General features: G+C 39.6%; 1 protein-coding gene across 1 annotated transcript; it reads left to right on the forward strand.

The window, feature by feature from the left end:
- Positions 1-6,686: 6,686 nt before the first annotated feature.
- LOC139153317 (DNA-directed RNA polymerases I, II, and III subunit RPABC5-like) lies at positions 6,687-12,856 on the forward strand. The gene is made up of 3 exons (XM_070727068.1): positions 6,687-6,807; positions 9,702-9,807; positions 12,596-12,856. The coding sequence occupies exons 2-3, from the start codon at positions 9,713-9,715 to the stop codon at positions 12,702-12,704; spliced, it is 204 nt and encodes a 67-aa protein (XP_070583169.1). The 5' UTR covers positions 6,687-6,807; positions 9,702-9,712; the 3' UTR covers positions 12,705-12,856.
- Positions 12,857-15,681: the final 2,825 nt, after the last annotated feature.

Raw genomic sequence — 15,681 nt, forward strand, 5'->3', positions numbered from 1 at the left:
AATGGGCGGGGGGGGGGGGGCAGCCATGGGGGAGGCGGGTTTGAGGATCTGGGGAGGAGTCCAAGGGGCTCTGGCAAGGGGACGTTTGGTAATCCCAGTGAAACACAGGTCATCTGCAACAGTCTCTATCCGTCCCCAGTCTAAAAATAATTCTGTAGTATAATAGGGGGTTTTGGGATCTATGTCAATCAGTTATGTGGAATCCTTTTTGGTTAGCAGAAGGGAGAGATGGTGGGTTTTCCCTGCCCCTCCTGCTTTCCTTCAATTGTTTCACCGTCAAGCACACAAAGATTTTGTAGGTCCAAGTGCAAAAGCTTCTCGGAGAAAAACAGGGAGTTTTGAGGCTAAAGGTTCCCGTTTTTTAAAGAATTGGGAGCGCGGATATAATCTGCATTGGTGAGTGAATGCAGGCAGAAGGGGAAAAGAGCTAAGTCCCCAAACGACCACACCAAGCGAAACAAAAGAAGATTCTAAAACAAAAAGTTTAAGCCACTATGTCCCTTGGTGCGTTTCCTGCCACAGAGTAATACCATTAATGCCACTATATCTCCACAAGTCGCCACGCAAATTAATCGCCAAGGAACTTGCACTGCCACCAGTGCTCAATTTTACACAGCCTTTCTCTAGCGTTTTTAATATACAGATAGTCCTCGATTTACAACTATTTATTTAGTGACCATTCAAAAGTACAAAAGCACTGACTGCTTTTGTACTTTTGAATGGTCACTAAACAAATAGTTGTTTCAAACTAAGTCACCTAATTGCTGGAAGTGCAAAACAGAAATAGGTACCTACTACCACACTTGGTGGACATGTTCAAAAGCAAATGAATACTGGAATTTAATAGAAAATGGTTAAGAAAAATAACACAGTAAGAAATTAAGAAAACACCAGAATTTTTCTTATTAGGTATATCAAATAACAAATATAAAAAAGATATATATTATTTAATAGTTCATATATTAGTAGAAATACTTAAGAAAGTTTTGGAATGTGATGAGCTCGACATGATGACGAGGCGGTTAAAGAATCAAGAAGATTCAGAATTTTACGATATTTGGCAGAAAGTATATACTTGGTGGGGTAAAAAGAAAAAGACATAAGTTTGTTATTATATTAATCTGAAAATTGAATTTAATATTAAAAAATTATTACATTGTGATTATCAACAACATAAATGTAATTTCTTTCTCTCTTACCTTCTTTATCTTTGCTTGATTTAATTCTACAATTAAGAATTTTTACACATTTTTATAAATTTCTAGATGTGCTTTCATGTAGTGTGTTATAATAGATATTTTTATATGTTCTTTAAATGGTGTTAAACAATAATAAGATCTATTTTCTTTTTATACAATGAAGACTTCAATTTTGAGCGGAGCGACTGTGGCTCCACTAAATGTTGTATGTTGTGTTTGTTATGTTTGTTTTTGAAAAATAATAAAAAATATTTTTTTAAAAAACAAAACCCAGGGGAAGAGCCTTCTCTGTGGCAGCCCCGGCCCTTTGGAACCAACTCCCCCCAGAGATTAGAATTGCCCCCACCCTCCTCGCCTTTCGTAAGCTTCTTAAAACCCACCTTTGCTGAGAACTGAGATATTTTCTCCCCCTAGGCCTTTACAATTTACTCATGGTATGCTTGTATGCATGTTTGGTTTTCTAATAAGGTTTTTTTTACTTGTTTTAGTATTGGATTGTTACATGCTGTTTTTTTATCACTGTTGTTAGCCGCCCCAAGTCTACGGAGAGGGGAGGCATACAAATCCAATAAATAAAATAAATAAAATAAATAAAATAAATAAAATAAATAAAATAAATAAAATAAATAAAATAAATAAAATAAATAAAATAAATAAAATAAATAAAATAAATAAAATAAATAAAATAAATAAAATAAATAAAATAAATAAAATAAATAAAATAAATAAAATAAATAAAATAAATAAAATAAATAAAATAAATAAAATAAATAAAATAAATAAAATAATAAATAAAATAAATAAAATAATAAATAAAATAAATAAAATAAATAAATAAAAGTACAAAAGCACTGACTTATGACCATTTTTCACATTTATGGTTATTGTAGCATCCGAATGATCATGTGATCAAAATTTGGATGCTTGGCAACTAGTTCATATATATGATAGTTAGCAATAGCATATATACTGCTTCACAGTGTTTTACAGACCTCTCTAAGCTGTTTACAAAGAGTAAGCCTATTGCCCCCAACAATCTGGTTCTCATTTTACTGACCTTGGAAGGATAGAAGGCTGTGTCAACCTTGAGCCTGGCGAGATTCGATCTGCCAAATTGCTGGCAGCTGGTGATCAGCAGAAGTAGCTTGCAGCCCTGCACTCTAACCACTGCACCACCGAAGCTCAGTTGCAGTGTCCTGGAGTCATGGGATCACCTTTTGTGACCTTCTGACTAGCAAAGTCAATGGGAAAGCCAGATGTATTACTAACTTAACAACTGCAGTGATTTATTTACCTGTGACGGAGAAGGTTGTAAAAAAGGGCAAAATTCACTTAACCACCATCTTGCTTAGCAACAGAAATTTTGGGCTCAGTTGATTAGCTTATGTACCAGACACAAATTCCTTCTGTGTACAATCACACTTGGCCAATAATGTTCTGTTCGGTTCTATTCTTGTGGTGTGTTGTATGGTGTGGTATGGTGTGGTGTTTCATTCCATTCCATTCTAAAGTCGAAGACTACCTGCACATTTCTCCTCTTCTCCACATTAAAGACTCTCATCCCCTCCTGTCTTGATTATTGCAATGCGCTCTGCATGGGGCTACCCTTGAAGAGTGTTCGGAGACTGCAAATGGTCTCCAGAATGCAGCCATGCGAGCTGCCATGGGTGCACCCATATAACACCTATACTACGTGTTGTGGTTCCGTCTGAGGCCCCTCAGGGAACGGCTGATCTTCTGTCGGTTTCCAGCTCAGAGGGAGAGGATGAGGAACAGGAGGTGCAGGCAGACGAGAAGGAGGAATCCCAGGCTGAAGAAGAGGGAGGACAGCCAGAGTCCCCCCAGAGGGAGCTCTCCCCAGCAAGCAGCCTGGATTCCTTAGAGGAAAATGCACAAGCTATAATTGATCTGCGACAGAGAAGAGCTACACAGCGAAGGGACCAATTGGCTAGGTACTTTCAGCATTAAAGAGGCAACAGCTGGGTTTGGGTGTGGTGTTCTTTGGAAAGGCTAAAAGGCAGACCCACCCTTCCTGGCTTGTGGAGTTTTATCTTTGAGAGTCTTGGGACCTGGCTGTGAACTTTGGCGTCTTGTAATCCTGGTTTGTGCCTTTGACTACTGAAACCTTGGGGTGGGTGTGCCAGCAAGAAGCTTGCTGTATTGTCTGGACATCAGGACTCTGCTGTAAAGTATTATAGCCTGTCTGTTGGGAAGAACAGGTTTTCCTCTGTGTTTATTTTTTCCAGCTATAAAGTACTTTTGCTTTTACCAGAGTGTCTGGCTGTTTTTTCCAGTTGGTGTTGAGGTCTGGGGGAACCCAGACAGAACACTATGTGAGTTGCACCAGCTTCCTATTAGTCTCTGGGGACAATTCAAGGTGTTGGTTGTTACCTATAAAGCCCTACATGGCTCAGGGCCAGACTATTTACGGGATCGTCTTCTGCCGCATACCTCCCAGAGACCAATAAGAGCACACGGAGTTGGCCTCCTCCAGGTCCCGTCGACTAAGCAATGCAGGTTGGTGGGGTGGTGGAGGAGGGCCTTCTCTGTGGTTGCCCCAGCTCTATGGAATCAACTCCCCTCTCCCAAGGTCCGTACTGCTCCCACTCTAATGGCTTTCCGTAAGGCCACGAAGACCTGACTTTGCTGGCAGGCCTGGGGACCATGAATTGACATCCATCATGGCCAAATTGTGTTGAATGGTATGCATGTATGTCAATTAGATAGTTGAACTGTGGGTTTTTAACTGAGGTCTTATAGTTTTAGACTTCTATATTTGACTTTTTTTAAATTGTATTTGTATTTTTTATGTTATTGTAAGGTACCCTGAGTCCTTTGGGATTGGGCAGCATAGAAGTTGGAAGGAAGGAAGGAGATAGAAGGAAGGAGGGAAGGAGGGAAGGAGGGAAGGAAGGAAGGAAGGGAGGAGAAGGAAGGAAGGAAGGAAAGAAGGAAGGGAGGAAAGAAGGAAGGAAGGAAGGAAGGAAAAGAAAAGAATGAATTTCCCTGATGCCTCTCTCTTGGCTGACTTTTGAGGGTTTTTCCTAAAACATGGGCGAGAGGCAAGGAAACAGTTATTCAACCCTCCCTGTGATTAAAATGGTCACAGAAACTTAATGGGGAGCAGGGGGGACACATGAGACAAGCAAAGTGATCTGCATGGAACTGCAAAATCCATTAACTACATTACAGATGCTCCTCAACTTAACGGCCACAATTGAGCCCAAAATTTATGTTTTTATATTGCGAGACATTTGGTAAGTATTGCCCCATTTTACAACCTGTCACAGTTGCTAAGTGGATTGCTACAGTTGTTCAATTAATAACCGAGTTGTGAAGTAAAACCTGGCTTCCTGGTTGACTTTGTTTGTTTCAAATTTATTTTGAACAGTCAAAACTGAAGGGAAACTTACACCAACTACATATATGAATTATAGGTCATATATTATTGAAGTTCCAGCTAAATCACTGGTTTTCCCTTTCTCCTCCTCCCCCTTTTCTTTTCCTCCCCTCACTAATCTTTTCTTCCCCCTTTCCTAACTACTACTCCGAGTCTTCGGCGAGGGGCGGCATACAAATCTAATAAATTATTATTATTATTATTATTATTATTATTATTATTATTATTATTTTCTTTTCTCTTATCTTTATCTACATATGTTAACAATGACTGTGACAACAATTATTATATGTATTGCCTTTTGTTCTTTTTATTATATATATTCAATAAACATTATTTTATCAAAATGTTAAAAAAGATGATCAGGATATTGCAAACCATCACAAACATTTGCCAGGGATCTGAATTTGCTGCAGGCATCGTAAGTGTGAAAAATGGCCATGGATCACTTTTTTCCAATGCCCTGGCAACTTTAGTTTTTTTATTTATTATATATTTGTCATATAAGTATAGAATTATAGTTTAAATTAATATAAAGTATAAAGAGGGGATAAAAAGGATAATAATAATCTCATCACTGACTCAAGGTTGACTCAGCCTTTCATCCTTCCGAGGTGGGTAAAATGAGGACCCGGATTGTGGGGGCAATATGATGGCTCTGTTCAAAAGTGCTATTGCTAACATGTTGTAAGCCGCCCTGAGTCTAAGGAGAAGGGCGGCATAAAAATCGAATAGATAGGTAGGTAGGTAGGTAGGTAGGTAGGTAGGTAAGCAAGTAAGTAAGACAGAAGGACAGGGATGGTAGGCACTTATACACACCCCTTACAGATCTCTTAGAAAAGGGGAGAGGTCAACAGTAGATAATTTAAGGTTGAAGATCTTGGGGTCAGAAGAAGAAACAACAGAGTCAGGTAGTGAGTTCCAGGCATTGATCACTTGGTTGCTGAAGTCATATTTTCTGCAGTCAAGTTTGGAGCGATTTACATTTAGTTTGTATCTATTACGTGCTCTTGTGTTGTTGTTGTTGAAGGTGAAGTAGTCACTAACAGGAAGGACGTTATGGTGTATGATTTTATGAACAATAGTTAAATCAGTTCGGAGGCGACGTAGTTGTAGATCAGGGGTGGACAGTTAATTTTGCCATAGGGCCGCATGAGAAATTGGGATGGTTTTAGAGGGCCAGACTAATATAATTAACACAGTTCTACCAAACTCAAAATAATTATATTATTATTATAAATTATATATTATATTTATATATTATATATTATCTTTTATATATTATATTATATATAGAATAGAATAGAATTTTTTATTGGCCAAGTGTGATTGGACACACAAGGAATTTTTCTTGGTGCATATGCTCTCAGCGTCCATAAAATAAGATATATATTTGTCAAGAATCATGGGGTACAACACTTAATGATTGTCATAGGGGTCAAATAAGCAATGAAGAAGCAATATTAATAAAAATCTTAGGATATAAGCAACAAGTTACAGTCATACAGTCAACATGGCAGGAAATGGGTGATAGGAATGATGAGAAAAACTAGTAGAATAGAAGTGCAGATTTAGTAGAAAGTCTGACAGTGTTGAGGGAATTATTTGTTTAGTAGAGTGATGGCGTTCGGGGGAAAAATTATATATTGTATCTTGAACACCGGTTCTTATGTAGAAAAGTTGGACCATCCGGCCCTTGGGCCGCATCTTGCCCACGTTTGTTGTAGATTGTGTAGCCGTACTATTTGAAGTCTGGAGGAGTACGGTAGTTTGTTCCCAGAGGAGGAGTAAAGGATTCTTCCTGTGAAATATTTCTGGACTCTCTCAATTGTACCAATGTCAGATATGCAATGTGGGTTCCATACAGGCGAGCCGTCATTGAACGAACTGCTGCAAGTGGAGCACTACCTATACGTATTCCTAGGAACGAAAGACGGAAGCCTGTCAACAACAATAACGAAACGCAGCCCCGGATCAGCGGGATCGATTGTTCAGACGTGCAAAAGGTCCTCCGGAGGAAAAGGAGGAGTTTCCCACGCTCCCCGCGCAGCTTTCCTCCGCCTTCGCCCTGCAGCGCCCTCTAACGAGCCGAAACGTGAAGGAAATGAGGCCTCGCGGCTGCCTGCGCCACGCCATTTGCAGCGCGATCCTAGAGTGCAGCGGATCTCGGAGGAAGGTGGTATCGGAGACGGAGGCGGGTTGGAGAAGGTAAGGGTTGTTCCTCCCTGCGACGGAAGGGTAGAGAGGGGACTCCATCGGTGCAAGGACCCGGCTGGCTCCCCCTCCGGAAAAGAGGGTCTGCCGGACAGAAAGGGCCAACTTAAGTGGGGGATGCGGGACTTGAGAGTTAGCCAGGGCAGGAGCCATCCTGAGGTTGCGTCACTTCGAAGCTACAGTCGATTAGGGGCCGAGAAAATGTGGCGTGGGAGGGAGAAGGAAAGGGAGAGAGAAAGAAAGAGAAAAAGAGAGAAAGAGAAGAGAGGAAGAGAAAAAGAAAGAAAGCGAGAGAGAGGAAGGAAAGACAAAGAAAGAGGAAGGAAGGAAGGAAAAAAAAGAAAGGAAGAGGGGGGGGAGGAAGGAAGGAAGGTGAAATCAAGACAGAAAATGTGAACATGTAGGTCAGGCAAGTTAAACTGGTAAAGCTTTTTTCCCTATCTTTCCTCTAAAAGTAGGAGTGTCCAACCTCAGCAACTTACAGACTTCAACTCCCATAATTCCCCAGCTAGTGTGTGAGTTGAATTCATAAGAGTTGAATCCTGGGAGTTGAAGTCCGCAAATCTTAAAAGTTGCTGAAGTGGAATACCCCTACACTAAAGCGAATAGACACAATACTGTAATGGGAAAGCACTATTGCTTAAATAAATAAATAAAATAAATAAATAAAGACTGGCACGTGGGTTATAACAAGCAGGAAAAGGAGGGGTGAGGTCTTCTGCTCCTCAAGGTAATTTGTGATGGTTATATTTTATCTTTCAAAAACTTTAACCTTAGACTGTCTGCAGGCGACCTCCCCGTTTACAAGAGGGCCCTGCATAAGTGCACCCCTGTGCCTACCATCCCTGTCCTGCTGTCCTCTTTTATAGTTACTTTTTACTTATGTTATATTTACACAAACTACAGTACTACTATCCTATACATGTTTGGCAAACAAGCAAACACATAAATAAGGACTTTCCATTGAAGTGAAAGTATAAAATGAATAATTTAACCACTGTTTACTAAATTGTCCCATTTGGGGGATCTCCTATGGCTTAATGAACGTCATACCTATTTAGGATTAATTGGTAGCAGCTCAATTTATTGGCTCCCTCCAATAAATTTTCTATTGGAATTGGAATTCTCTGTCTGCAAGCCAGCATAATTGAAAACTGGGAATATTGGGGTATGTGACCTCCCCTATCTTGAAGCAGCCTATCAAACCCTGTTTTTCAAAATTGGCAACTTTAAGATGCGAGGATCTCAATTCCCAGAATTCTCTAACCAGCAGCCATTTATTTTTCAAAATCTCTCCTGTTCCAAGTAGTTGCATGTACAATAGTTCACATTTTTTAGGTCCAATAAAAGAGGGAGGGTCTTCAGCATCAGCTTTTTGAAAAAGGAAACATTTTACTAGGGATAAACTAAGGCAAAATGTAGACCAAATATTCTTTTTAAAGAAGTTTTTCATTAATACTACAATTTAAAATATTGGACATGATGTGACTTCTCTGGTTTAAACAGTTCCATTAAGTGTTACCTTGTAATAAATCAGTTTCTTTTCATTATAACATTATATAAATTATATACAATCTATCAACTTTCAAAAACACATTTGTTTCAATTATATACATTGCAACAGAACAAATTCCAATCCTGTCTTGTACAAGATACTAACATAAAAATTCCTGGATTATCAATTATCACTTGTCCAAACATTCCTCCTCAATTCAAACCATTTATACAATTGGTTCCAAATTTCATAATACAGTGGTACTGCTACCTAAAAACACCTCTATTTACAAACTTTTCTAGATAAGAACCAGGTGTTCAAGATTTTTTTGCCTCTTCTCAAAAACCATTTTCCACTTACAAACCTGAGCCTCCGAAACTGTAACCGAAAAAGGCAGGGGGAAGCCTCCATGGGCCTTCTCTGGGTCCCATCGACTAAGCCTTCTCTGTGGCGGCCCCAGCCCTCTGGAATCAACTCCCCCCAGACATTAGAACAGCCCCCACCCTCCTTGCCTTTTGTAAGTCTCTGAAAACCCACCTATGTCACCAGGCATGGGGTAACTGATGTATCTCCTTGCTAATAAGATTTATGTATGGTATGATTGGGTTATGTGGTTATTTTTAATGATAAGGGTTTTTAAATTGTGTTTTTAGATATTGGATTTGTACATTGTTATTATTGTTGTGAGCCACCCCGAGTTCTCGTAGAGGGGCGGCATAGAAATCTAATAAATTATTATTATTGTTGTTGTTGTTGTAGTTGTTGTTATTAATATCTCTTCTAGCCAATGTTTTATCATATGCCAACATTTTTGCGCTTTTGGATATTCCCACCACATAGGGTAGTAAGTACCTAGTGCTTCTTTGCATTTCGAACATTTCAGTTAAATATTTTTATCCATTTTAGCTAATCTCGTAGGAGGGAGGTGTCACGTATACAATATCTTATATAAATTTTCTTTATATGCAATAACTTTCCCATAATTCTGTAAGTCAGCGGTTCAAATCTCATCACTGGCTCAAGGTTGACTGAGTGTTCCATCCTTCCGAGGTAGGTAAAATGAGGACCCAGATAGTGGGGGCAATATGTTGGCTCTGTTAAAAACAAATGCTATTGCTAATAAAATGTAAGCCATCCTGAGTCCAAGGAGAAGGGCTACATAAAAAACCAAATACATAAATAAATAAATAAATTCTTGCCAATGGTCTAAATCAATACTGCAACCAAATTTTTTACTCCAAATTGTTCTCTGCTCCTAATAAAACTTTGTCTAATTTTGTATGCTCTAATTTTATTCCCCATTCTTTTTAGGTGGACCAAATATTAATTGGAGGCAGCAATTGGGGGTCCTATTAAAGACTTGATTGACTGACAGATACCTATTTCTCTCCAGGCTGGTTCACCATGATCATCCCTGTACGATGCTTCACTTGTGGCAAAGTTGTGGGGAACAAATGGGAAACATACCTGGGCCTCTTGCAAGCTGAATACACAGAAGGGTGAGTTTGGAGAAGGGTGGGTTTTTTTTAATGTTCAAATTTTTATGTTACGAACAACAATAAAAGATGACAAGTATCAAAACAGTTATATAATAAATCCAGGTCATTGGATTCATAAGAGATTATACAGTTCCATAAGAACTTATGAAAAATTCCTTTCATCAAAAATAAAGTTCATATTTAGAGAAAGTTTTGATGTTTGCTACCATGTACAGGTAGTCCTCCACTTACAACGGTTCAAAGTTACGACACTGAAAAAAAGTGACTTATGACCATTTTTCACAGTTATGAATTTTGCTCATCCCCATGTGATCAGAACCCAGACACATGGCCACAGGTTCATATTTATTATCCTGCTGCTGTGTACCATGGGTGTGTGATCACCTTATTGTGATTACCTGATAAGCAAAATCAATGGAGAAACCGGATTCACTTAACAATCGGGTTGCTAACTTATCAACTGCAGTGATTCATTTAACAGCTGTGGCAAGGAAAGTCATAAAATGGGGAAAACTCACTTAGCAAATGTCCCACTTAACAATATAAATTTTGGCCTCTACTGTGATCGTAAGTTGAGGACTACCTGTATTGTTGATGTGCTATCAAGTTGGCGTTGATTTAGCAACCACATTGATCGATTTTTCTCCAGGTGGATCTGCCCCAGGTTTCGCCCCTTTAGGTCTTCCATTCATTGCCTCTAATTGAGTTCCATCAACTTGGTTACAGTAGTCCTCGAGTTACAAACTTTTTGAAGTCACAACGGCACTTTAAAAAAAAGTGACTTATGATCATTTTTCACACTTATGACCATTGTAGCATCTTCGTGGTCACGTGATTTACATTTGGGCAACTGACAATTGACTCACATTTATGACGGTTGCCATGTCTTGGAATTATGTGATTCCCTTTTGTGACCTTCCAACAAGAAAAATCAATAGGGAAGCCAGATTCACTTAACAACCATGTTACTAATATAAGAACTGTAGAGATTCACTTAGCAAAAGTGGAGAGAAAAGTCGTAAAATGGGGCAAAAGTAGCTTAACAAATATCTCAATACTGTAAATATGGAGCTCAATTGTGGTTGTAAGTTGTAAGAACTACCTGTACTGGTTATCATACATACATGCATGCATACATAATACATACATACACACATACACACACACATCTGGTTTATTTGCCGGAATAGACCATTGCTATCACTACTCACACCTCACCTGTCTTAAAGTTGTTTTCCCTAAACAATCTAACACCACCCAACTTTCCCAATATTAGAACTTTCTCCAAAGAAATAAGTCTTCACCTAATCTGTTCAAAGTATGATAATTGGAGCCTGGTAATTTGTGTTTTGAGTAAGAACTATTTTTTTAAACAATCACTGATTTGTTCCCTGGGCTTTCCATGGTATTCTCAGGAGCTTTCTCCAGCACCCAACATTGATACTCTTTCCAATACGCTTTCCAATAAAGCCCAACTTTATTTCCATAGTGCCACAGGAATATTACAGTTTATGCTATTCCAAACTTTGTAGGTAGACATATCACAGTATCTGAATATCTTTTCTAAGGCCTTTGTGGTTGCGCTATCATGACTACTTTTTTCATGGTGTATTTTTTTGCTTCTGGTTCCTTTGCCATTGATAATTGATGCACCACTTCATTTCATTAGTTTTTATTGTAAGCTATAAGGTTGGTTGCTGAACTTGTTTCCGCTAGTTTGGTCATATTTTATCTTAGTCTTAAACATTATCAGTACATTACATAAAATGGTATAAGAATATAGCTGGAATACAAATAGTACTTGACTCACAACCATAATTGATCCCAGAATTAACGGTCATAAATCTTGCTGTTCAAGCAATGCATATGACCATTTTTGACTTTTATTATCCTGTTTTCCCCAAAATAAGACATCCTTTGATAATAAGCCCAATCGGGCTTTTAGGGGCATGGCAATAAGGCCAAGTACTTATTTCAGGGTTCCAAAAAATATAAGACAAGGTCTTATTTTCGGGGAAACACGGGATATTTTTCACGGCAGTCGTTAAGTAAATCCGCCATCTACAATGGGTGTTTTTTGCTGGAAAGAGAAATATAAACACTGGTTTCTAGCAAAAAATGCCATAAGTTGCAATCATGTGACTGTAGAACACTGCAAATACCCAGTTGCCAGATGTCCAAAATGTGATCATGAGACCACAAGTGGAAGATAGCTGTCAGAACTTTGAATCTGGGTTATACGTAGCCCTGGGGCGGTCTATTGTGACTTTGAATGGTCACTGAGCAACCAGCCACAAGTTGAGGACTTCCTGTATAGAAAACTCATGGTAGAGAGTGAGTGTGTGTGTGCACAAACTCACATACATACCGTTTTCCCAAAAATAAGACATCCCCTGATAATAAGCCTAATCAGGATTTTGAGTGCATGGCAATAAGGCCAAGCACTTATCTCAGGTTTCAAAAAATATATAAGACAGGGTCTTATTTTTAGGTAAACACGGTACATACATATATACATACAAGAAAGACTTCAAGTTCTATGCAATCTTATGTAATGAAAAATGTTGAAGCCTATAGGAGCCAGTGCGTATCTATTAACTGAATGTACAGGTATCAATAAGTAAACCTTTGGTAGACATTGGCATTCCATATCTTCTGTTGTTCCTAAAATAAGCTGCAGGGTAGCAATAGAGACAGGATGGCCTTACACAAAGGAAACAAAGTCATCAAAATTGCGTTGTACAAAGATGAGATACATAATTTCTTATTTCTCCTTTCATCTCCCCAGAGATGCGTTGGACGCTCTTGGTCTGAAGCGCTACTGTTGTCGTCGGATGCTTCTATCCCACGTGGATTTGATTGAGAAGCTGCTGAACTATGCACCCTTGGAGAAGTAGCATTAGCAAATATGAACCGTGCCCCGTGGAAATGGGCTCCAAACACGTGCATCCCTTAACGTGTGCTAAAATGGACACCCCGTACCAGATGGCTAACAGCAGTAGAAAACGTTCAGTGATTCATAATTTTTAAAAAAACATGTGAAATTGTGCCATGCTGTGTTGAGTTTATTTTTATTTATTTATTTATCAATCAAGTATAGGATAGTAGCTTATATAAACATAGCATAGAAAGTAATGATAAAAAAAGACAATAGAACAGGGATGATAGGCAAAATAGGGCGCTTATGAACATAGAAACATAGAAGACTGACGGCAGAAAAAGACCTCATGGTCCATCTAGTCTGCCCTTATATTATTTCCTGTATTTTATCTTACAGTGGATATATGTTTATCCCACGCATGTTTAAATTCAGTTACTGTGGATTTACCAACCACGTCTGCTGGAAGTTTGTTCCAAGGATCTACTACTCTTTCAGTGAAATAATATTTTCTCACATTGTTTTTGATCTTTCCCCCAACTAACTTCAGATTGTGTCCCCTTGTTCTTGTGTTCACTTTCCTATTAAAAACACTTCCCTCCTGAACCTTATTTAACCCTTTAACATATTTAAATGTTTCGATCATGTCCCCCCTTTTCCTTCTGTCCTTCAGACTATACAGATTGAGTTCATTAAGTCTTTCCTGATAAGTTTTATGCTTAAGACCTTCCACCATTCTTGTATCCCGTCTTTGGACCCGTTCAATTTTGTCAATATTTTTTTGTAGGTGAGATCTCCAGAACTGAACACAGTATTCCAAATGTGGTCTCACCAGCACTCTATATAAGGGGATCATTTTATCATTGAAAGAAGTCTACACTCAGTTCTGTTTTGAAAGAATCAGCTTGGTGGCCCAGAGGAAACAGACCAGGGGAGCACCCAGCCAGCATTCATGCATGCACAGAGTTCTACTTGTGCAAGCAGCAGGCTGGCGCATATGCATCTCAACTTGGGTAAGTCGAGCTGTGTGTGCATTGCACATTTGTGCCAGCCCACCACTCACATATGAGCTTGCATGTATTTGTGCCGGCCTACCACTCACGCCACCTGGTTCCAAATGGGCCGTAGGCTGATAGTGGGCCATAGCCCAGGGGTTGGGGACTCCTGTTGTACAGCGTTGCTTCATCCCATTGTTGTTTCTTTGCCATGGTGGGAACAGCCTTTGGGAGAGAGGTCAAAAGCTTACCCTATTTCTTTGCACCTCTCATTTGCTCATGGAGTGAAAGAATAAAGCAAATGTAACAACAACGTGAAAAACACAAGTAGAAAAATAGGGACCAAATTTGGTGGGAAGGCAACAGCGTTCCATGCACCTTTGGCATTTAGCCCTGCCAGCCACGTGACCACAGAGACGTCTTTAGATAATGCTGACCAATGATCCCTTTAACATTAGAAAACGGTGCCCGGCAATTGGAAACTGCTGCGTGCCATTCTCTAGTCATGGGTGTGCTGTCACGCAGCCTCATATTGGGAAAACTGTTGCGCACCATTCTTTCTTTACATGTGCGCCCATGCAGCTTAGAGGGAACATTGGTGCTAGCTCTTTGAGAGAGTCGGGGACGACTAACATATATGTGCGAGGGGGACCTTTAACGACAAGAGCAAAAAACATCCATTCCATCTATGTTACCATCAGCAACACCACCTGCAGGGTCCCCAAAAGTAGCATGTAGCTCTGGAGGCGATAAAGCCATTAAATAGAGGTAATTCTCTACCTCTATTTAATGTCAGTTAAATGAATCTGTGCAATTGTCAGTAACATGGTTGTTAAGTGAATCTGGTCTCCCCATTGACTGCTTGTCAGGTCGCAAAAGGGGATCACTTGATCCCAGGACGCTGCAATATGAGGGTTATCCAGAAAGTAAGGTTACAAAGGCAGGTAGTTCTCATGGGGAACTGAAGGAGAATGGGTATAGCGCCACGGCATTGATTGATGTTTGCTCTCTGGAGTATGGAGTTTTATTTCCTGTCACTATACAGTTGAGAAAAATTGCGGTCAAAGAAAAACGGTCAAAGAAATTCTTGAGTGGCACCGACTGTGTCAATTTTGTGCGCGTCAATAAGCATCTTGGGCCCCCATCGCAGCAGCATTCATGCCCTTAGCATTTGTACTTGGAGGGAAACAGAAACATAGATTGACCATGGTCCATTTAGACTGCCCATTCCCTTCACCATGCCAGTCAATAATCTACTGACCACTAGCACTGTTCGTTCTCTTCCGCTGGCTTCCCACTACACAATAGTATTACCAACTGCCCCGCAAACATTCCTGAGAGCTACGTGCCTTGTACCCTTACTTTCTGGATCACTCATATGAACCAGTTGCCAAGCACCCAAATTTTAATCCCATGTCCGGGAGGGGGGCGCTTTACCGGTATGTCTTATGACTATTTTTCACTTATGACCATTGCAGCATTCCCATGGTCATGTGACCAGAACTGAAACCCCTGGCAACTGACTCACATTTATGACAATTTCAATATCCCGGGGGTATCTGGATCAGCTTTTGTGATCTTTTGACAAGCAGTCAATGGGGAATATGGATTCATTTAAGAACCCTGTTAGCTATTTAACAATCACGATGATTCCCAACTGGCAAGAAAGGTTGTAAAATGGGGCAAAATGTCACTTTAATGTTTTATTTAGCAACAAGAAATTGTGGAATCAATTATGATTCTTAAGCCAAGGACTTCCTGTACAATCTCATAAGTTGTGATGATCTTAAAATGGGCCACTATGCAACCAGATCCAATTTTATGACTTTTGCAGTGGTTGTTAAGCAAATCCATTGCTGTCTCCTATGGGGCATTTTTTGCCAGAAACCAGAAGCACACCGCCAAAATGTCAGAAATTGCAGTCACCTGTTATGGAGGTGCCACAGCCATAAACCGTGGGGCAATTATCAAGGACTTAAAATGCAGTAACATGCTTGAGGC

Source organism: Erythrolamprus reginae, chromosome Z (assembly GCF_031021105.1).
Source record: "Erythrolamprus reginae isolate rEryReg1 chromosome Z, rEryReg1.hap1, whole genome shotgun sequence".
NCBI lineage: Eukaryota > Metazoa > Chordata > Lepidosauria > Squamata > Dipsadidae > Erythrolamprus > Erythrolamprus reginae.